Source organism: Protopterus annectens, chromosome 11.part0 (assembly GCF_019279795.1).
Source record: "Protopterus annectens isolate FY-2018-M chromosome 11.part0, PAN1.0, whole genome shotgun sequence".
NCBI classification, from domain to species: Eukaryota; Metazoa; Chordata; order Ceratodontiformes; family Protopteridae; genus Protopterus; species Protopterus annectens.
Genome location: NC_056745.1, coordinates 546,102,991 through 546,126,892, shown reverse-complemented (window position 1 = coordinate 546,126,892; position 23,902 = coordinate 546,102,991). Strand labels below are relative to the sequence as shown.

Below are 23,902 nucleotides of genomic sequence, written 5' to 3'. Positions count from 1 at the left end.
AGTGGATTGGCTTTTCGCAGACTTGGTGTTGTGTAAGTGAGGCAACTGCAGTTGATTGAAACTGATTAAATAAATTGAGAGAAGCTCTGGTTACTGTGCTGGTGAAACACCAGTAAGAAGAAAAGTTAGAGAGCACCCCTGCAACACCAGGCTACATTTCTTACCACACTTTTCAGCCACAAAACCAAGACCGAAACACTAAAGATGGAGGAGTGTCCATATTCACCAAGGATATTCACACCTCCAGGCTAGTTGCCCAACACAATGCATCTGAAATTCTCCAGGTGCAACTAACACTAGGTAAGACTTCAATCCAAATTGTAACTTACTACAGATCCCCCACCATGCCCCAAGATTCTCACTACACCTTTCTAAACATACTGGAAAATATTAAGATACAACCAAACCCACTAATACTGGGTGATTTCAACTACCCTGCCATTAATTGGGAAAACTACTCTGGTACCAACTCCTTTTCCCAACGTTTTTTGGAATTCATAAATTCCAACGCCCTGGATCAACTAATCCATTGTCCCACCAGGGACTCCAATATCCTAGACTTGGTCATTACCAACATGGGAGATAGATGCTCCACACCACTGGTCACCCCCTCATTGGTCAGGTCTGACCATAAGCAAATCACCCTTGGCATCCACATCCCACCCCCACCCCCACCTCCCAGTAAGGAAACCTCCTTAAAAAACTTCTCCAAAGCCAACTTCATGCTACTGAAGTCAGAAGTGACAAACTTCACAACACCCACGCAGACGGGATCTGGAAGTTCGACTGCAGAATCCTACACTAAGGCACTGTACGAGCACATCCACTTGTGCATGAATTGTGCCATCCCAAATAGAACCAAGATGCTCTTCTCCAAAAAAAGGAAGCCAATCTGGTGGTCCCCTGCTATAAACAAACTATACAACAGAAGGAAGAAACTGTTGCAGAAAAGAGGAAAATCCCAGGATTCAAAAAACTCCCTCACCAGCCTCAGTAAGAAGCTGAGATCCCTCATAAAATCCTCAAAAGCTAGTTACGAAAATAAAATTGCCAAAGATTCCAAAGACAACCACAAGGCATTCTATAGTTATGTCAAGAATCTAAATGGCAATGCTCAGATCTGCTCTGAGCTACAACAGAATGGCATTAAATATACTGATCCCAAGGATATTGCCAATATCCTGGCAGACTGATTCAGTGCCAACTTCACCCTCCTCTCACCCCCTAAAGGGCCCATCTCAATACCAAAAGATTGCCAAATTCCGATAATCACGGCCACACAGGTAGAAACAGCGCTCTCCAAAGCTAAGAATACAGCATCCATGGGACCAGATGACATCCCAGGCTGTGTACTACATGAACTACAAATTGAACTGGCACCTCACCCAAGTGTCATGTTTAATGATAGCCTCACCTCAGGCTTTGTGCCCACTGAGTTATCCCGCTCCACAAGGGAGGATCTGCCTTGGATCCCTGGAACTACCGTCCCATCAGTCTGACAAGCCTGATCTGCAAGGGCATGGAACGCATTATCATGGAACTTATAAACAAAGACATTGGCAACCTTCAAACACTGGACCCCACCCAGTTTGGGTTTGTGAAGGACTGATCTTGTCTCCTGAATCTGATTGACTTCTTCGAATCAATCTCCAGAGCTGTGGACGAGGGTAAGGCGGTCCACACAGCCTATCTGGACCTCGCCAAGGCCTTAGACACCATCCCCCACTCTGGAATCATAGATAAACTTACTAAGCTGGGCATAAATCCATACGTCACTCTATGGGTTGCCACCTGGCTTACTGACAGAACCCAGACTGTAAAAGTAGCCGACTCCAAATCCAGCTCCAGACAAGTGGAGTACCTCAGGGTTCAGTCCTGGGACCACTCTTGTTTGGCATCTACTTCTCTGAAGTACAGGCCAACACTAAGGGACTCTGGCTAACAAAGTTTGCAGATGACTGCAAACTGGGAGCCATTATTGAATCCCAAAATTATGTGGATATTCTACAAAAGGGCCTTACAGAAACAGATGCCTGGTGCCAGAGCCATGGGCTCAGGCTTAATGCCAAGAAATGTATAGTTATCCCCTTTGGAAAAAAACATGTACCCATGAATTACCACATAGGTGGCAGGACACTAAACATCGAAAGTGTGATGAAAGACAGGGACACAAGTGGACAGTGGTCTCACTTTCGATAACCACATTGCCACAAAAGTCAGGAAATCCTTCTATGTGCACACCTCATCACTAAGGGCTTTTCATCCAGAAAAAAGGAGGTCATTGTCTCACTGTACTCATCCCTCATTAGACCCATTATAGAGTATAATGCCCCATTTGGTATGTACCTCACAAGACATCTGCAACAGCTGGAAAGGCCAGAGAAATACCTCACTAAAAGAATCACAGGCCTAAAACAGATGCCATATGCTGACCGTCTAAAAAAAACTCCAGCTATACTCTGTGGCATATCATCTACTCAAAGGCGATCTCTGCTTAACATACAAGGCCATGTCAAACCCTGAACTGTTGGACATGCTCCACTTAAAGAAATCCCAATCCCTCAGAGCCACATGCTCCAGGGATCTAAACTTTATCATCACAATGAACAAAACACGCTGGAGGGATAGGTTCCTGACCCAGAGACTCCCCATACTCTGGAATAGACTGCCCATACATGTCAAGCAGAGCGCCTCATTGGCCCTCTTCAAAAGGAACCTTGATTGGATGGGAGATAGGAAATTCACCCCGGGGATCATGTCAGTCACCCTGCTAGACAGGGGCCCCGAGAAGTAAATATTGTGGGAAGAAATATCCAGGGAATTGTTATGGCTAGGCTTGCATAGGCCTTAGAGCCGATAGCCTAGTACCAACCTCTGAACCTATGTTTTTTGTGGATGAATGGGTGAGGGAGCTTGAAGTTAATTGCACCTTATGCTAGCAGTTCTGTATTAGCTTCAAAGCCAGGTAACTGAAAGATTACATGGTTATTATAACATGACAGCAAGCAAAAAGATATTGGTATTTAGTGAAGAGACTTTAGTAAAGGTTGACTAATAAGGGAGGGAGTAAAACCTGGTTGCATTTTTGAAACTTGTATTGTCTTAGGTTGGGCATGTTTGCTTGCACAATGATTAAGAATTTTAAAGGAAGTTGTTGGGAAGCAGCATTATATAGAAATTGTCAAATTTGGAGAGGTGAAATTAACATGAAGGTACTTGTCAGATGAGAATCTAAATAGACTAAACTGAAGTGAAATGAATGGAATATTAAGGTGTTAATAAGTGATAAAAGATTGTTCTTTATACTTTCAGTAATATATATCCAGCTTATGCAATGTCCTTCTATTCACATGTTGCAGTATTCATAACAGTGGGGAGTTTGCTGCCAGCAGCGCCACCTTCTAGACAGTATACCAAAGTCTTTGCTTCTGAAGGGTACGTGTGACGTCCCTTGTCAGGGCCATAAACCGACATAGGGTATTAAGGTGAAAATGAACGCACCCTCCTCAGAAATTTCCTGCCGCCAGTTCCGAAAGCAGATCGCATTTTCAGATGAGCGTTAAAAGTCTCCAGACCAGACGACCATTTCTCCTACCAATACAGATAAAGTGCCCTGTTGGGTTTTTTCCTTCCCTTTGATTTTTTTTAAGTCTTACATGTCAGCTAGAAAGGGGACTCCCTTAAAGAAAAAGCAAAGGGTTAAACACCCTGAAACCCAACCAGTTCCTGGATGGGAATTTTTTCTCAAACTCTTTTTAAGGCTTTTCAGGCCTTACAGACACAACAGGCCCCACCAGCCCCCTCACCTCAACCTACTTTACAGGTATCAGAGAAAGAGAACTCTCAGATCAATCTGTTTCATATGAATCCCAAATAGAGTCCCCAAAAGATTTCATCACCTCAGGGAAGGAGGTCTCCATTACTCCTGAGTCTCCAGGGGAAGAAATCACCTTTGGAGACACAATCTCCCTCATGAGGGAGCACTTTAAATGGCAGGCATCTGAAGTATCTGACACTAAGAAAAGGTACTTTGACCTTTTACAAATGGAGCAACCTTCTCCTTCAGCAGTGGCTCCCTTGCTACCTGCCTTCTTGGCTGCTTCTCAATCCCCTGACTCTCAACCACCAGCTTCAAAACGACCGGACCAATTCTACAAGGTCCCTCAGGATACCCAATACCTCTTTAGGAACCTACCAGCAGACCCAGCAGTTATTGCTGTCTCTGCTGACAAATCATCTAGGCAACTACCTTCGACTGCTCTTTATCCTACAGAGACAGTAAATTCATGGACAAAATAGGGAAGAAAGTTTATACCATCTCTACTCTGGCTATAAGAGCTCTCAACTACCAAACACATATGACTAGATTTGTTCTGGATACCATTACCAAGGCCTCCACATTACTATCTGAGGCACCAGATTCTCCCATAAAAGCCCAAGTTAATTACCCTCCTCTCCACTGCATCCCAAGTAACTAGGTAGTCAATAAAGTGCACCTGTGATGCTGTGGAAGCCTCATCTAAGTCTGCTGCATCTGGATCAGTCTTGAGGCATTATTCTTGGGTGAGACTACAACCCCTACCCATGGATGTGCAAACAAAATTGTTGGATGCACCCCTGGATAATAAAGCTCTGTTTGGGCAAGCCTCAGCAGAACTCCTCAAATCCCTTCAAGAAAACGGTAAGGAACTTCAAAATCTTAAACATCTACTGATGTCTCCTATACCAAGATACCACAGGAATTATCCACAAAACCTTCCTTTGTCAGAAGGCAGTCCTCACACTCTGCTCCACAGCCTAAAGGATGCAGACAAACCAGACAAAACTCTACTCCAAGACTTACAACCAGCTCTTCCACTATGCCCTTTCGAGGCCAGTCTGACAACTCCAGACTGCCCCCTCTGTGACTACCCAACCTTGCACCAAAATACCCCAGTTTCCCTCAATCTCACCCTCTCCCTTCCCTCCTGGTGGATAATCACATCACAACAATGGGTACTCTCCATCATTCAGTCAGGCTATTTCATGACTTGGTGGATGCTACCACCCTTTCGTGGTATCCCTCAACTACCTGCAAGACAAACCCACCTTTTTCCTCCTGTCATTTAACAACTTTTAGATCAAGGTACCATACCATCAAAGAAACATAAGACTTTTACTCCAGAATGTTTTTGGTTCCAAGGAAGGACGGCCCATGGAGGCCAATCCTAGATTTATCCTTTCTAAACCTCTTTCTCAAAGTTCCCAGCTTCAAAATGATTACCTTACCCCTGCTCTTACCACCCATTCCAACTCAGATTTTCATGGTAGCCCTGGATTTGAAAGATGTGTACCTACACATCCCTGTTCACCCAGATTACAGGAAATACCTCAGATTTGCAATAGGCTCTTGCCATTTGCAATGTTCTGCCTTGCCCTTTGGGCTCTCTAAGGCTCCCCATCTGTTCACAAAGTGCCAGGCCCCTGTCATTGCTCACTGCAAGACTCTGGGTATTCAGATATACCCATACTTGGGTGACCTGCTCATTCTTCATCAAGACTGCCCACTTCTCCTAGGACGTCTACAACAGGTAATTTCCACCCTATCTCAGGGCTCACCATAAATCACTAAGTCTCACCTGATCCCCTCTCAGGAGCTAGTTTACCTGGGATGCAGAATCAGAACAGACAAAATGAAAGCCTTATTCCAGATCAAAGAATTGTAGACCTTTGTCTATACTTCCAAAAAATCCTCTCCCACACTTCCTTGCCAGCTCGAGAAATTTTAAGATTTCTAGTCACATGGCATCACTCATACCCATGTTGCCTCTGGCAAAACTACACATGTGAAAAATCCAGTGGGTCCTGAAAAACTTATGGAGGTGACACCCCTCTCCCCTTCAGTGTTGGAAGAAGGAAATCCAGTGGTGGATATCAGCTCTCCACCTCAACCAAGGCATCCACCTTCAGGTACCTGCACCCTTCCAACAGGTCTCTACAGATGCTTCCAACTTGGGGTGGGGGGCAGTGCTACATACAAACCAAAAACAACTCTTGATGCAAGGCACATGGTCCAACCCAAGGCAAAAAGTCGATATCGACATCAAAGAAATGAGGGCTTTACACTTGGTCCCACTAACCTTCAAGCCAACCCTTCAGCCAGGAATCCTGAAAGTAATCACAGGCAATATGACAGTCCTGTGGTACATAAACAAACAAGGGAGTGCAAAGTCCTACCCTCTGTGCAGCCTAGCAATCCAGATCTGGAACCTAGCAGTATCTTTCCACATTCATCTGGTAGCTGTTTGTATCCCTTCAACAGAGAATGTCGTGGTAGACTTCCTGAGCAGAACTTCATCTCCCAGTCACGAATGGATGCTTCACAGGGAAGTATTTCTGGACATTATCCGCAGGTGGGGTATTCCACAAGCAGATCTTTTTGCCTTCGCCCAGAGCAGACAGATGCCCCAATTCTGCACAAGGAATCCGCATCCACAAGTGTGGAAGGTGGACGCCTTCTCCTTTTCTTGGGAGGGAATGTACCTTTATGCTTCCCCCCTTTCACTTTAATTCAGAAAGTCCTTCTGAAAATACAGAGGGACAAGCCAAAAATCTTTCTGGTGACCCCCTTTTAGCCAAGACAGCATTGGTTTCCCCTCCTACACCTACTAGCCAAGGGCAATCACCACCGGTTATCCCACCGAATAGATCTGCTCACACAGGACAGGGGATCCCTACTACACCCTCGGGTGAACAGTCTGAAGTTAACCTTATGGGTGATAGGGTTTTGATCCCCTACAGACACCTATACTCAGAGGATGTACTCAATGTTCTGCAGGAGGCCAGAAAGCCTAGTACCAGGAAAAACTATGTATCCAAATAGAACAGATTCTCCACTAGTGTCATCGGAAAAACCAGGACCCTCTGACTTGCCTCTATACCTATGGTCCTTTCCTATTTGTATGAGCTGCTGCAGTCGGGACTAACAATACTCATCAAAGTACATTTATCTGCCATCTTTGCCTGTCTGCCTATCTCCCCTCCTCTGGCTTCCAGACTAGATGTTAAACTTTTTCTAAAAGAGGTTCTTCGCATCAGGCCTCCCAGGAAACCTACCCCCCCCCCCCTCCGGGACCTGAACTTTGTACTAGAAAAACTTACATTGCCACCTTTTGAACCAGCTCATTCATTATCCCTGAAGCTATGCATACTGAAAACAGTTCTACTGGTGACCCTCACATCCACCAGAAGGGTATCGGAGATGCAAGCCCTCATGGTTACCTCTCCCTACATTATTTTCCACAAGGACAGAGTTGCTGTCAGGACCAACCCTTCCGTCATGCCAAAAGTGGTTAATGAACTTTCACTAAACCAGACCATTAATTTATCGGTTTTCTACCTCAACCACAAAATTCCTCCAAAAGGACTCTCCATTCCTTGGATGTCCACAAACAACTGAGGTATTACTTAAACAAAACCAAACCTATCAGAAAGTCAGATCAACTTTTCATCTCCTTCCACCCGAGAGCTCTAGGGAAGGCAGTCTCCAAGCAAACCATTTCCTCATGGATTTCTAAATCCATTACCTTCTGCTACTCTTACCATGGAAAATCCCTGCATGGTCAAGTCAAACCTCACTCCACCAGGGCAGCTGCTTCCACAGCTGCCTTTTTCAAAGGAATTAACTATGCTTCCATCCTGGAAGCTGAAACTTGGACTTCTGTCCACACTTTTACCAAACATTACAAACTGGACTTAGTCTCAAGAGCTAGGGCAAGGTTTGCCATGTCTATCCTCCAAGAACTGATTCATAGGGAACCCAATACTCCACCCAGAACCATACGTAAAAGCTCTGGTACTCTCCCTACTGTTATGAATACTGCAACATGTGAATAAAAGGACATAGAATAGTTGTGTAAGAACTTACCATAACCTTAGAAGTTCCTCTCTTCCATTTTGCAGTATTTAGTCCCCCCCACCTACCCCTCTACCTTACCATCTTATATACCATACTGACTTGTGGGGACATAACCCTTCTATCCCCCAATATCTCCACTAAACACAAACGTCCTGCTACCCTGACTCTAGCCTACATGTAATTCTAAGAGCTCCCTTGGGACCCTTCTACCCACATGAGTACTACTGTATTCGGCAGTTCATTCTGAGGAGGGTGCATGCAGACGTCACCTTTATACCCTACAGCAGTTTATGGCCCTGACAAGGGGCATCACACGTACCCCCCTGAAGCAAAGACTCTGGTATACTGGCCGGAAGGCAGTGCTGCTGTCAGCAAACTCCCTACTGTTATGAATACTGCAATATGGAAGAGAAGGACATCTAAGGTTATGGTAAGTTCTTAAACAACTATTCTTTCTGTATATAACTGGAATAAAACTGAAACTGAAAATAATATACCAGTTTATTGATTATGAATTAATAGGACAAAGTAAGTGTTCCACATAACAAAATGTTTTGTCATATACAGAAGGCAGTGTACAATATAATTAAAGCATAATAAAGCATATTATTTTGTATTATGGGTATGATTCATAAATTAAGAATGGTGTTATTTATATAAAGAAGATGGGGTTATTTTCATTTTGTTTTAAGAAAAAGGAGATCCCAATATGATGCTGTGCATGTCTTGCGTTTAGTTTACTTGAAGGCAAGATTGTCTTGCAGTGATCTTTGATTACTGGCTCAGTTATTTCTCCATTGGAGTGCATTAGCCTGCTATACTGAATTTTCATGAAGGCCTCACTTTTTCATTGTTAACCTTGTTGCCTTTCAAAGCCTTTCTCAAAAGCACATTCTTATAGGGACCACCCCTGAGAGACCAAGGTGCACCTTGGAATTTCTGTTTTGTGTTGGGTAAGCTGAACTTTTCTCTTTTTGAGACTGTATGTTCTACAGATTTGGAATTCCTTTCTTGGAAGACACATTCCTCATAACTGTCATTTCTGCCAGAAGACTTTCTGAGCTGCATGCCTCTTCAGTGTATTCTGTTTTTAGTATTTTGTAGTTAGTGTTACTCTCTTTGTGCCCTAGGTACTTATTGAATCTAACTTTAATCAGTATGTAACACAAACATCTTATATAAGTCATGTTGATATTCACAAATGAAATATAATTATTTACAGAATTCCAGATAGCTGTGCTGGCAGTATCTCCTCAAAGGGGGGACGAAGTGTGATGAAAGGAGATATGGCAGCACAGCTATCTGGAATTTTGTAAATAATTATGTCATTTGTGAATATCAACATGATCTATACAAGATGCATGTGTTACAACTGTATTAGAACTGTATGTCTTATGTATATCCAACTGATTTGTACATATGTGTGTTGAAAAGATATTTTGTAAAGTGCTTGTGCTTAAAATGTATCCACAGTGTGCCCTGCTGAAACAGAACAGAAATGCACATGCACTATTGTAACTGTTTAAATGTATATAATAACAGTGGAAACTGGAATACAGGAGATTAACTTCAGTCCAGCAAACGTTAGGAAAAGAGCTGAAATTAAATTACTTTATACGCTACGCAATAAAAGATGGTATCTTTCAGTTTTCAATGCAGCTAGAGACACAGAGTCTGTGCTGAGAAGTTTTCCATATTGTCTTTAGGGTGAACTAATTACTAGTCTTGAAAGCATGAAGGAATGGAAATGTTTTATGACTTCCAGCCTCTGCCAAAGATCTGAGGTATATGCATTTGCACAGGCAGCTGCTAAATACTGCCAGTTTGCAGCAGTGGGGATTTCGCCTGGGAACTAGTCAGATGGCAAGAAGTGATGTCATTCTGCAAGCTGTCCCAGCAGTAATATTTGACATATTAATTTGAGAAGTCTCTTAATGAGACAGAGCATTCTGTCTTGGACTTGACAACAACTAGAAGATCCATTCACCACATCTGCGTTGCTCTGTTAGTAAGTTCTTAGATTATAGTATCATTCTCTTATATTCAGTCAGGAATATAGAGAAGCTTAATTTAGATATTTTTCTCTATTTATTTGAGACTGTCCTGCAATGTTGTTTTAAATATTTCCTATGGTTTTGATCTCTGATGTCACTGTGAATATATATTTAGTATTGTCTTGTTTTTTTTATTATTTACTATTAAATATGTGTAAACTTTTCATTCTGGCTTACTGTGTAGAGCTATTTAAGTTTTAAGAGTACTTGCATATTTATTTGGTGACACTGTGATAGCCTTGCTTTTAGTCAAACTACCATTTGTGTTAATATTAAACACTAAGACTGGACACCCTTTGTTAAGGGCTTTATAGTAGCTGATAAGGAGTGACTGGTGGCAGTAATAACTACCTTATAGTCTGGGCAGAAGGGGGCATAACTAGTAAACATGTGCCAGCTTTCCCAGGTGTGTGTGTGTGTGCGTGTGTGTGTGTGTGTGTGTGTGTGTGTGTGTGTGTGTGTGTGTGTGTGTGTGTGTGTGTGTGTGAGCTACTTGGGCAGGGACACGAAGCACTGGTTGGACAGAGAGGCTGCTGGGGATCTTGGCTTGGTCACTCAGCTGAGATATCAACTCTGTGGCTGTGCCAGTGGGGAGTCTTACTGAGGGAGAAACCAGCCCCAGACTGACTGTGGTCTCTGTGTGTTCTTAAGGGAAATTGCAGTTGATGCAGAGAGCTGCATCTGGAAATACTCTGTGTGTAATGTCCCCCACTGTTGTCAGTGATGATGATTGCGGCTCCTTGATTACTGGTCCAGTAGTGAGGCATCACACAGTGGAGCTTTTTTCACCGGGCCTCTGCTGAAAAAGGGCGCAAGGGCAGTCAGACATTCCCGGTCAACAAATGTCAAATAAATAAATATTCATCTTTCTGTGCGTTCTCCACAATGTTCCAGACATGTAGAGCATCTTCTCCGTTGGATGGACGTGCACCAACAGTTAGAGGGCTTATAACCGTAAGGAGAGACAACTTGTTTCTAAAGTCACTTCAGCTTGATGACTTTCTGAATACATAGTTTTATTATAACAAGTACAATAAGCCTCTTGATAAGGCTTATTCTGTCAAAGCAATTGTTAATTTGCATAGCCTTCTTCAGCAATACACTGCAGCAGCTACTTTACATTCTTTCAACATTTCACAAAGCAGTGAAAGACTGAGTGATACACAAGTGTAGTTCTTCTTATTGCCTACTCTTCAAGGGGTGTATTCCTGTAAGGGATATCTCCCAGAACAATTGGCCTGGGACTCTTAAGAGGATGGACTGCCTCTTATAGCTATAAAAGTTAAGTACTTCTCATAATGATAGGTCTGGAACAACAGGTCTGTTCTCTGTAACATATCTATTTACCCTCCTGTTTTCCTGTACCTCTGACAAGGTATTTTTTTAAGCCTTCACTTTTATTGGTTAATGGTTTAGAAGGCTCTCCTCAGAGCTAGACAGGCAGGGCAATATGGTGTATTAAGGGATAGGGGGTCATTCCTGGGAAACCTAGGAAAGTTTTACATGCTGAATACTTGTTACAAAGGATTTGCCTGCTTTTCCAGATCTGTCATTATGATAAGTACATAACATTTTTCCGTACTTTTTGTATATTGTCTCATTTTGCACATCTCAAGACTTCTAGTTGTTTAAACATTGTGTGCAGTCTGTTGTCATGTCCCATTGTTAGTCCTGCATTAATATTTTTTATAAGAATTTACCACATTTGTTTGTCCTAAATATTTATTTAGAATCTGTGTTCAGTCATGATTACCTATTTTTAATTATTGCTAACATATGTAACAAGTAGGTGTTTTAAATAGCTGTTATGTAATTGATATTTTGACTTTCTGACATGAAAAGAAACTGTAAGCACTTACTCAGACATGTTAAAATATATTATGCCAGCTAATCACCTGATTTGTAAAATTCACCACAGGTATTTCCCCTTGTTTCTCACCTCTTGCAAGTGCTTCTTGCAGTTGTCCTCTGAACCTCTTATTTGAGTTCTAAGTAATCTATTTTGTTCCTTTGCATTTAGTAAACTAAACCTGTAATTCATATTAATCTAAGTGAATAACATATGTAACAAATATTATGTGTTTTAAATAGCTGTTGTGTAATCGGTATTTTTTTTTCATGGTTCACATCAAATTATCTATGGTACAATCCCAGTTATTCTCATTATATAATATAATATATATATATATATATATATATATATCAGCCATGGGATGGTTGAGACCAATATCTAACCAAATGGGATAGGTGAATTTGAGCATAAAAAGGGAAATTTGCTAGGCTTAAATTGGCCCATAAGTGCAACTAGCTTAGTACTTAACTGTGAACCTATAACTGATTTTAATGCCATTTTATAAAACTTTCTTGATGTATTTAAGTTAAAACAACAAATAAGTAACTACACTGGTTGATTATACATTTCATATATTCCTTTCTGTTTAAATTTTTACAGATGACAAGGAGGAACAAAGTCTTGGATCTAATAACATTGCTGAACTGAGTCCTGGGGCTATTGATTCCAATCTCAGTGAATGCCATGCTGTGTTTAATAGTATGATGATGGAGCGCATGACAACAGACATCAGTGCATTGAAGTGTCAGTATTCCCGAATCAAAAAAAAGCAACAACAGCAGGTTCATCACGTGTATATCAACGCAGGTATGGTCTTTGTTTCTCCAATCACCAGTTTGTGTCTTTACATATCTTTGGTGTTCAGCAATGGAGATACTGCAGGACTGTCATTAAAATAGTATGATATGAGCTGTGCTGCAAGGAGTTACCAAACAGAATGTATAGGAGGTGTGATCCTAAGGTGCCTGGGCTAGCCTGTGTAGGCCAGGAACAGTTAAATACACAGATGAGAGATGCACATATGGAAAAGGAATTGTTGGCAATAGTATATGAATGTTAAAAATTCTTTGATTATGTGTGTGATAAAGAAGTTCAGGAGGAAGAAAGATGATGGGGCTTAACTGAAAACCTATCCACAGCAGGTCAACCCAGAGGTAAATCCAGAAAACAAAAGAGTCTTCCACCGATGGAACACAGATTTATTAAGACAATGACAAGGATTAAGTACTTTCGTTAGTAAAACTTCTTCAGGATTCTGAAAAAGTTTTACTAACAAAAGCACTTAATTCTTGTCATTGTCTTAATAAACCTGTTTCATCAATGGAAGACTCTCCTGTGTTTTCTGGATTTACCTCTGGGCTGGCCTGCTGTGAATAGTTTTTCAGTTTGGTCTGTCTGTTTCTTTTTCTATTATGAGGCTTAACCTACTCAGCCATGTTCAGGGAGAGGGCAGGAGGCATGTGTTTAGGGCATGTCCGTGATAGAATCTCCAGTGTAGACTGGCATGTGTGCTTAGGGCACGTCCATGATAGAATCCTCAGTGTAGCCTGGAATGTGTGCTTGGGGTGCTTCCATGATAGAATCCCCAGTGTAGACTGGCATGCGCTTTAGGGTATTTGCATGATAGAATCCCAAGTGTAGACTGGCATGTGTGCTTGGGGTGCACACATGATAGAATCCCCAGTGTAGACTGGCATGTGTGGTTGGGGCGCATCCATGGTAGAATCCCCAGTGTAGACTGGCATGTATGGGTGGGGCGAATCCATGGTAGAATCCCCAGTGTAGACTAGCATGTGTGGTTGTGCCACGTCTGTGATAGAATCCCCACTATAGACTGGTATGTGTGCTTGGGGCTCATCCAGCCATAGTAGAATCCCCAGTGTAGACTGGCATGTGTGGTTGGGGTGCATCCATGATAGAATCCTCAGTATAGACTAGCATGTGTGGTTGTGCCACATTTATGGTAGAATTCCCAATGTAGACTGGCATATGTGGTTGTGAAGTGTCTATGGTAGAATCCCCAGTGTAGGCTGTCATGTGTGCTTGGGGCACATCTGTGGTAGAATCCCCAGTGTAGTCTGGTATGTGTGCTTGTGCCACATCTGTGGTAGAATCCCCAGTATAGACTGGCATGTGTGGTTAGGTAGTGTTCATGGTAGAATCTCCAGTGTAGATTGGCATGTGTGCTTGGGGCTCATCTACGGTAGAATCCCCAGTGTAGACTGGCATGTGTGCTTGGGGTGCATCCATGTCAGAATCTCCAGTGTAGACTGGGGAACACATTGATATGTCTGTCTAGAAGGGGCAAGGACTGTTTGATTCCCCATTTGAATGTAAGTGTTACGATCTCATTCTTGGTTCACCTGATCCTTGCCCCCATGGCATAGGGTGGGAGGCAAATGGATCAGTGGAGTAGACATGAGGAAGAGCTGATGGGCAGCAATGGGCACAGAAAAACAGAATAGAAAAAATAGCTTCTTCAGAGAGAAGGGAACCCATATTGTGTAGGACTAAGAGGACCAGGATTATAGCCTTCTTGATCACTGGACTCCCAAGTTTGTGTGCACTTTAAGGCTAATGTAATATGATAGTAAAGAAAGGCATGAATAAGAAGCCAGGCAGCAGAGTTTTGATCTAGCTGAAGATTATTTATTTCACAGTCTGGAAGCCTTAGTTGCTTTAGTCTAGTCAAGTAAGGCCTGCACAACCATATCCAGGACTTCATATGGTAGAAGGTGCTTGATCTGAGATATATCACACTGATGATAATAAGCAGACCTAACAACAGCCCACAGCTGTCCCTTTTGTGTGAGCTTATTGTCAAGTATTACATTGAAGTTGTGCTTCTGAGACACAACCTGAAACCTTTTCTTCTTATAAAATTCACAGTGATTTAATGACTCAAAGTTTGAGTCCTTTTGAGTGTCTTGAATAGCTGGGACAGCTGTCTTGGGTGTACTGATTGAACCAATTACATACTGTGTAATGGTATATGCATTCAAAGTCCTCTGATAATCAGGACCTGAGATAAGTGAAGTAGATGCAATGCTGTGTGTACTGCAAAACAGCAGCAGCATGTCAGTTAGAGTAGCAGTGGTACTCTAAAACATGAGCAGTGTGTCCAGCAGGGTAGCGGGGATACTGCAAAACATGAGAAACGTCCATCAGGGTAGCAGTGGTACTGCAAAGGATGAACAGCGTGTCCAACACAGTAGCAGTAATATGGCAAAACATGAGCTCATGTCTGACAGGGTAGCAGTGGTACTGTAAAACATGAGCGTCATGTCTGACAGGGTAGCGGTGGTACTGTAAAACATGAGCATCATGTCTGACAGGGTAGCAGTGGTACTGTAAAACATGAGCAGCATGTCTTACAGGGTAGCAGTGGTACTGTAAAACATGAGCAGTATGTGCATCAGGGTAGCAGTAATAGTGCAAAACATGAGCATCATGTCTGACAGGGTAGCAGTGGTACTGTAAAACATGAGCATCATGTCTGACAGGGTAGCAGTGGTACTGTAAAACATGAGCAGCATGTCTGACAGGGTAGCAGTGGTACTGTAAAACATGAGCAGCATGTCTGACAGGGTAGCAGTGGTACTGTAAAACATGAGCATCATATCTGACAGGGTAGCAGTGGTACTGTAAAACATGAGCATCATGTCTGACAGGGTAGCAGTGGTACTGTAAAACATGAGCATCATGTCTGACAGGGTAGCAGTGGTACTGTAAACCATAAGCAGCATGTCTGACAGGGTAGCAGTGGTACTGTAAAACATGAGCATCATGTCTGACAGGGTAGCAGTTGTACTGTAAAACATAAGCAGCATGTCTGACAGGGTAGCAGTAATAGTGTAAAACATGAGCATCATGTTTGACAGGGTAGCAGTGGTACTGTAAAACATGAGCATCATGTCTGACAGGGTAGCAGTGGTACTGTAAAACATGAGCAGCATGTCTGACAGGGTAGCAGTGGTACTGTAAAACAAGAGCATCATGTCTGACAGGGTAGCAGTGGTACTGTAAAACATGAGCATCATGTCTGACAGGGTAGCAGTGGTACTGTAAAACATGAGCATCATGTCTGACAGGGTAGCAGTGGTACTGTAAAACATGAGCATCATGTCTGGCAGGGTAGCAGTGGTACTGTAAAACATGAGCATCATGTCTGACAGGGTAGCAGTGGTACTGTAAAACATAAGCAGCATGTCTGACAGGGTAGCAGTGGTACTGTAAAACATGAGCAGTATGTCCATCAAGCATCATGTCTGACAGGGTAGCAGTGGTACTGTAAAACATGAGCATCATGTCTGACAGGGTAGCAGTGGTACTGTAAAACATGAGCATCATGTCTGACAGGGTAGCAGTGGTACTGTAAAACATAAGCAGCATGTCTGACAGGGTAGCAGTGGTACTGTAAACCATAAGCAGCATGTCTGACAGGGTAGCAGTAATAGTGCAAAACATGAGCATCATGTCTGACAGGGTAGCAGTGGTACTGTAAAACATGAGCATCATGTCTGACAGGGTAGCAGTTGTACTGTAAAACATAAGCAGCATGTCTGACAGGGTAGCAGTAATAGTGTAAAACATGAGCATCATGTTTGACAGAATAACAGTGGTACTAAAACATGAGCATCATGTTTGACAGGGTAGCAGTGGTACTGTAAAACATGAGCATCATGTCTGACAGGGTAGCAGTGGTACTGTAAAACATGAGCATCATGTCTGACAGGGTAGCAGTGGTACTGTAAAACATGAGCATCATGTCTGACAGGGTAGCAGTGGTACTGTAAAACATGAGCATCATGTCTGACAGGGTAGCAGTGGTACTGTAAAACATGAGCAGTATGTCCATCAGGGTAGCAGTAATAGTGCAAAACATGAGCATCATGTCTGACAGGGTAGCAGTGGTACTGTAAAACATAAGCATCATGTCTGACAGGGTAGCAGTGGTACTGTAAAACATGAGCAGTATGTGCATCAGGGTAGCAGTAATAGTGCAAAACATGAGCATCATGTCTGACAGGGTAGCAGTGGTACTGTAAAACATGAGCATCATGTCTGACAGGGTAGCAGTGGTACTGTAAAACATGAGCATCATGTCTGACAGGGTAGCAGTGGTACTGTAAAACATGAGCATCATGTCTGACAGGGTAGCAGTGGTACTGTAAAACATGAGCAGTATGTGCATCAGGGCAGCAGTAGAATTGCAAAGCATGAGCAGCACATCCATCTGGGTAGCAGGGTTACTGCAAACCATGAGCAGTGTGTCCATCAGGGCAGCATTGGTAGTGCAAAAACATGAGCAACATGTCCATCAGGTAGCAGTGGTAGTGCAAAAACATGAGAAGTGTGTCTGTCAGGGTAGCAGTATACTGCAAACTTTGGATACATATGTTGAGATGTGCTTTTTTATCAGAGAAGTGTAAACAGCATCTGGAACAAAAACTAGCATTTCTTTGAGCAGAGGTATATGTTACCTATAATAGAGGAAAAATAAAAGAATTCCAGAGGTTTGCTGACTTTTGATACTAACTTAAAACGAACTTTCTAAAAGAAGCTATATTAAAAGCTAGATTGAGGCAAAACATCTTCAGTAAGGAAAGAAGTTCAGTCATATTTTTTTTAAAGAACAAAAATATGTTATGTCCAAAGTTTACTTTTCAGAATTGATAAATTAACTGCTCCCAATCAACTGAGACAACAGATGCCTGACAAGTTGCCTGAATCACTTCTGAGAAGAATTATTTGTAAAGTGAGAGCAAGAGATATAGTGCCAGACTCCAAAAGAATTTTTACTTGGTGTAAGTGGACCTACTCCAGTGCAAGTCTCATCTATAAAGGCGATTTACACCAGAGTAATCCACCTACACTGAGGGCAGGTCTTTTATAATCAGGCCTGTAACCTGTTGGACTAGTCACAGAGACTTTGATTATAATGGTAGTACTGAAGATAGTATACCCAGTACCAAAACGTTCATGGAGTTGAATAGTTGTAACTTTATTTTGTTTTAAAGTAATGTGTGTGTTGAGTATTATATTCAAGCTTCCACTAATAATCAGACTGAATGACATAAGTGCATGTTCGATTATTTCAAATTGTATTCTTAAGAGAGCGAATACATGATGCTGCTGTATCTAACTGTGGCCCACAGTAGAAAAAGAAATTCAGAAGATTTAGGTATGAGTGGGGATTTAGACATAATGGGCAGTCCACACTACCCACAAGCTTATGATCAAGTGGAGGGGGGGCATGTTTTAGAAAAAGCAGTAGCAAAAGGTATGAGGATCATCATCTCACAGTAATGAATTACAGAAGTGCTCAATTCAAATAAATTAACAGGTACAAGGCTAAAAAGCAGACTACCTATTTTCAGCTATATTACTGATAACTGAAAATCAATACAAAGTTTAGAAAATGATGTAGAAAATCAATATTAAAGCCTTAGGAAAAGTCACAGCCTAAACCTGTAGTATTTGAATGAGTAACTCACCAAAATCCTTTGTTACTAATGGGGAAGATGAAAAGCTACCTAACAAGAATCACAGATATTTGTGTAAAGCAAAAGGAATGTTAATAGACTCCTAATCCAAATAAAACAAAGTCAATCCTTGTCTGTATTCAGACATAACTTAGATTTATCAATGGGAAACAAAATTTACCCCAGGACTGCACTGCACTACTAATGGAGAGAAGTAGCTCGTAAATGCCTTATCTCATGCATGTGTCCCCTCAAATTATCTATAGTATGATCCCAGTTATTCTTATTACAAGTAATATATAATTGTTGACCATGGATGGTAAGGCCAGTCTAATACTAAATGGGATAGGTTAAGCACAAAAATGAAAACTGGCTAGGCTTAAAATGGCCCTCAAGGGCAGCTAGCATAGTACTTGCTTACGAACCTGAATTTAAGTACAAGGAGAAACTGTAAGAACTGTGATGACCATGAGCTAGAGTTTGAGTCTGTTCAAGTCACAACTTCAGTAAAATGTTTTTGATACTAGGTCCTCTGCTCATCCACCAGGTCTACTGGGTGCCTCTTACTTCTCCCAGATTTGTCCTGATCCATGCTTGGGGCAATGAGGAGACTGAAACATCTGTTGCAGCATAACATTCCTGTTAAAACATGTATTCTGTATACCTTTATGTCCCTCCCCATGTACACCCATTTACTCCACAGTGACTTGGTCAGTGTTGCCCACCTGTTTCCTGTAAGACAACATCTCCTCTGTTTGTTCTCAGCCTCTGCTAGGGATTTGACCACAAGATCTTCTCAACATCACCCCTCGGGATGGGGCATTCCCAGCCTTCTCTGCCACAGCCACTAATCAAACTTTGGTTGGCGAATTATGTTTACCAGGACTTTATCCCACTGCGCCACAACACTGGCTATGTCTGCAAGAAAAGTTGTAAAGCAACACAAGCCATCCTGGGAGTGAGATCAGACGTCCAGAGATAATGGTGTTATCACATATTCTCAGTTTGAAAGTCCATTAAGGAAACCTAACAGATGCATGGACAGTTAGAGAGCTGATAATGATAATATAGACGATTGCATTTATTTACGACATAATGTGTACAAAAAAAGTTTGATGCAATAGCCTTAAAGATTATTATCTTTAAAATGTTTGATATAGGGTAGTGCAAGCTACTCTCAGAAAAATGATTGATTATGTAAGGTAATGCATGTCACTTCACAGAATGTATGTAAAATAAATGTATCTTGTATCTAGAAAGTAAAGGTGATAGTAATATGTCAGTAAATAGCTTTAAATATGTGAATTTCTAACTGTAGGAAGTTACATATCATGTGGTATGGTTTAGAAACAGTCTGAATAATCATGTCATGGAAGCAAACAACCCATCTATACTGTCTGTTATTTCTGAAGCATTCTGAAAAATATCAGAACTTGCACTTATTTTTTACCTACTTATTTGTGCATCCTATGTTCATACCCTATGCCTCCCCAATATTCTCCTCCTTTCACAAGAAAGAGCTTAAAAACTACTCCCTACCCCCTATAACATAGCTAGAGATTCATTAATACTACCGCCCACACCACTCATCACTGCCTAAAAAAAAAAAACTGGATGGCTAGAAATGCCCAACATCCTCAAACCAACAACTTAACAGAGGCATCAAAAATTCAAAAAACTAAAACACCCTGAAAAACTCCCATACTTACCCCTACTCTAACCCCTACTCTAAAGGTCATCCAAAAAGGTCACAAGTATTAATTTTTAAGTATCTACTAACTGCTATTAAAATCTCAATGGCTATGTCCATGCTCTAATCCGACTGTAAGCCCTAATTACTCATCTTTACTAACTTATATCACTAATTGAACGGGTCTCACTGAAAAATGGATGTATCCAGTTGGACTAACCCGGTCAACAAATGTAAAATAAAAAAATAAATAAATAAAAATACTTCTAGTTGTGGAGTATTTGTAGAGAAAAAGAAGATTATTGTGTCTGTAATCATAACAAGCTTAAGTGTTAGAGACATTGATTTCAAGAACACTCAAGTAGTGTGTAATATGAGAGAGTCAATCATAACTCTTTGTAGTAAACAGAGCTTTAGCTGTTCCAGTGTACTAGTTGCAGAAAAAAGTGTAGGAGCTCAATGATATCCTTTCATTTCACTGTTGCAGTATTCTTTGCAATGGGGATCCCCTGCCAGGGACGGCCTGATATCTGGCCAGTATACCAAAGCCTATAGGTTGGTTTAAGGTATGCTGTACATCGCATGTATGCTCCTCACGCCATATCTTCATCTTTGGTCTGAACACCCATTCCATTGCTGGTTCACCAAGCTGTTTCAGATAAGTAACCCATTGGGGTCTTTTGATCTTATCTTTTTCTTTTGTTGCTTGTGGAGTTTCATGTCATCCAAGAAGGGTAAATGCCAGTGTGGGAGACAGACTCCCCATAAAGACTGTCACGAGCAGTGCTTAGTTTGTCTCGGTGCTTCCCACGACCATACATCCTGTTCAGTTTCTCAGGCCTTTGTTCTTAAGACTCTCTGTAGTCAGCTTTCTTCCTTGGCTTTGTATTTGGAGAATCAGTGTCTTAAGCTTTTAGCTAAAGACATGATAGAAGGAACTTCCCACTCCCAGGGACAGCCATCTGTGAAGAAGAAGGCCAAGAAGCCCAAGTCTGATTCTTCTGCTGTGCAGCCTCTGCCAGACATTTCTCCCAAGACAAGTGAAAGCCCAGAGGTTCAACCAGCTCTGCTGTTGGATTCTTCTGCCACAACCATTTTGGAGGCCGGCATGGATCCATCATTATGAACATTCTTGGAGGCCTTGCAGACATCTGCTTCGGGCATTCAGAGGGAACCACAGTTGATTATTTCTGAGGGGCCTAGGGGTGTTCCTCAGATTTTGGTCAGGGAGGAAGTTCTGACTGCTATTATTGAATGCTGTCCAGAGTCTGACCCTTCTAATTTTTATAAGGTGGACATCCCCTTGAAGAAAAAGCAAAATACTAAGAATATTTCTGCAGCTACAAAAGACCCAGAGAGTAAATGGCAGAATTTGACTCGGGGGTTGTTTAATGCTTTGATGGCTTTAAAACCTCCTCATGGGATCTCTGCTCCAGCCCCACCCCACCCCCCTCGGTCTTCCACTCCGCTTAAAAGACCCTGGGAACAGGATTCCTCTGAAGAGGTGGTGGGTTCAGATGAGGAATCCCTTGCTTATTCATCTCAGATTCCCTCTCCTTTAGACTGTGGATCTGGGAAAGAGGAATCTACTAGTCAGGACACTCCTTTCAAGGAAATTTCTTTTGGGGACACAATCTCCAAAATGATGGAGTTTTTTAAATGGGATTGTGCCCAGGTTTCTGAGGTACAGAAGAGGTGTTACGAGCTCCTGCAAATGGACCCTCCTACACCTTCTGTTGTTCCTCCTGTTTTGGCTGCTTTGTTGGATGCCTTTTCTAGTGCATCTAAGCCTCCTGATTCACAGCCCCTGCCCCCAAAGAAACCTGATATGTTTTATAGGGTGCCAGAGGACTGTAAATTTCTATACAGGTGCCCTTCTGCTGACCCTTCTGTGGTGTCTGTGGCTTCTGAAAAGCCACCTCAGTTGCTGCCTTCTACTAAGTTACTTCCTTCTGATAAAAACACCAAAACTATGAAAAGGCTAAGTAAGAAAGTTTATACAAGGCATTGTCAGACCCCACTCTGATGGACCTCCTGCATATCCACGAGACAAGCAGTACCAGAATTACATGTTCTAAAGACTGAAACCTTGCCTGTGATATAAATAGGACCTGCTGGAGAGATAGGTATGTATGCCAGAGACTCCAAAACCCAATTCAAGTGCAACTTGGACAATTGGATGGGAAACTGGAAATTCATCTCTGGTTTAGCACCTATGTCTCTAATGGACAGAGGTAACTTGTAAATGGTTCATCTCCCAGGCCCATGCTTAAACTTATCAAGGGTATCAGAACTTGTCAGAGATTTGGGATGCATGGCTTGGCTTAAAAAGGCCCTTGTGGTCATTAGCCTAGTAAACACATATGAACCTATACCTCTGTTACCTTGGCTTTTAGGGCCGTCCTTTATCAGACCCTTATGTCCAGGAACATTTTGGCTCTCTCTCCCATGCTTGTCAGGTAATTTCTGATTTCCCAGACTCTGAAGGGAAGACTTCTGCTCTGTGTCTGTTAGGGACTTTGTGGGATGTGGCTTACTTTTCCATTAAGTGTAGTTATGATGCATCAGATGCTTCTTCTAGGGCTGCTGCCTTTGGTTCTGTGATGAGGTATTCCCAGCTTCAACCTTTGCCTGATGATATTAAGGCTAAGTTGATGGATTCTCCTCTGGACAATAACCACTTGTTTGGTGAAGCTGCTGCTGATTTGTTTCTCTCTTCAGGATAAGAGCATGGCCTTGCTAGAACTTAAACATTTAATATGTTTTTGTTTCTCTTCTGCTTAAATTTCAGAGAAATTACCCCAATATACCAGCTTTTGTTTGTAGACAGTCTCGCCCTCTCCCCAAGGGTAGGAAATCGGCTCTTCCTGCTAAAGTTACCCAAACTTCTGTACCACAGAAATCTCTTTTTTTTTTTCACAAACTAGGTTGTCTGACTATCTTGTTCTTCTCAGCCACATTCCTCTTTCTCTTCATCTTTCTCTTTCTCTTCCTGTTTGGTTAACGATTACTCAGGATTCCTAGGTTCTAACCATTATTCAGGAATGATACAACCTCTGCGAGTATGGCAGCTGCAGGGTCCCAGAGGAGACAGTACACAAAACAAAAACGAGGACCAGCAAACAAGGCACCTTGTAGTGAAGTAGAATACTCTAATAAAAGTAATAGGTTCTTTGAAAACAGACCGATTTCGGCAAATACAATAGGCAGAGCCTTCTTCAGTGTATGGATTTCATACAGAAAAGAACCTTTTTATAAATAATTCATTGAATCATGTGATTAATTACAAATGTTCATTAAGACCTGGCTTCAAGAGCCCACCAAGTTTGATAATACATTTTTTCTCCATGGAATTCAGTAAATCATGCCAACCTAATTTATTATTTCTAGATCTCAAGATTTTATCTATAATGGTAAAACTGAAAAATGCATTGCGATGAATTAAAGAATGTTTAAGGCATTCGTTTCTGTCTTGTTTTTGATATCACTAAGATGCTCAGATATTCGAAGTTTCAAGGGTCTTGATGTTTGACCAACATAGAATGCAGGACAGTTGCACTTGGCCAAGTAAATTACCCAATCAGAGGAACAGTTAGGGGTATTTTGGCTGGTAAAGCTTTTAGTTTTAAGTAACTTGGTACAATACGTGCAGTGTCCGCAAGGAAAGCATCCAAGTTAGAGGTTCACCTGATAGTGTAGTTTGGATGGTATTTGTAGTTTTCGCTTCAGAATGTTTGAAATGATTGAAAAAAGCAGATACATTTTTCCCTTTATGGAAAGAAAATGAACATCTATCACCAAGGATTTCATGAAGTTTAGGTTCACATGTTAATATGTTCCAATTTTGTTGGACCATATTAATTAGTGTATTTATATTTCGTCCATATGTGGTGATAAGTCTGGGTGGTTCGGAGCTGGATTTGT

General features: G+C 41.8%; 1 protein-coding gene across 4 annotated transcripts in view; it reads left to right on the top strand.

Annotated features, from left to right (window-relative positions):
• The window catches only part of TBC1D30 (TBC1 domain family member 30), a 1,459,252-nt gene that overhangs the window by 1,396,348 nt on the left and 39,002 nt on the right, over positions 1-23,902 (top strand). For all 4 annotated transcript variants that reach the window (XM_044088056.1, XM_044088057.1, XM_044088058.1 and 1 more), the window contains one exon: positions 12,404-12,610. In XM_044088056.1, the coding sequence (XP_043943991.1) occupies positions 12,404-12,610 (207 nt within the window). The remainder of the gene's footprint in view (positions 1-12,403; positions 12,611-23,902) is intronic.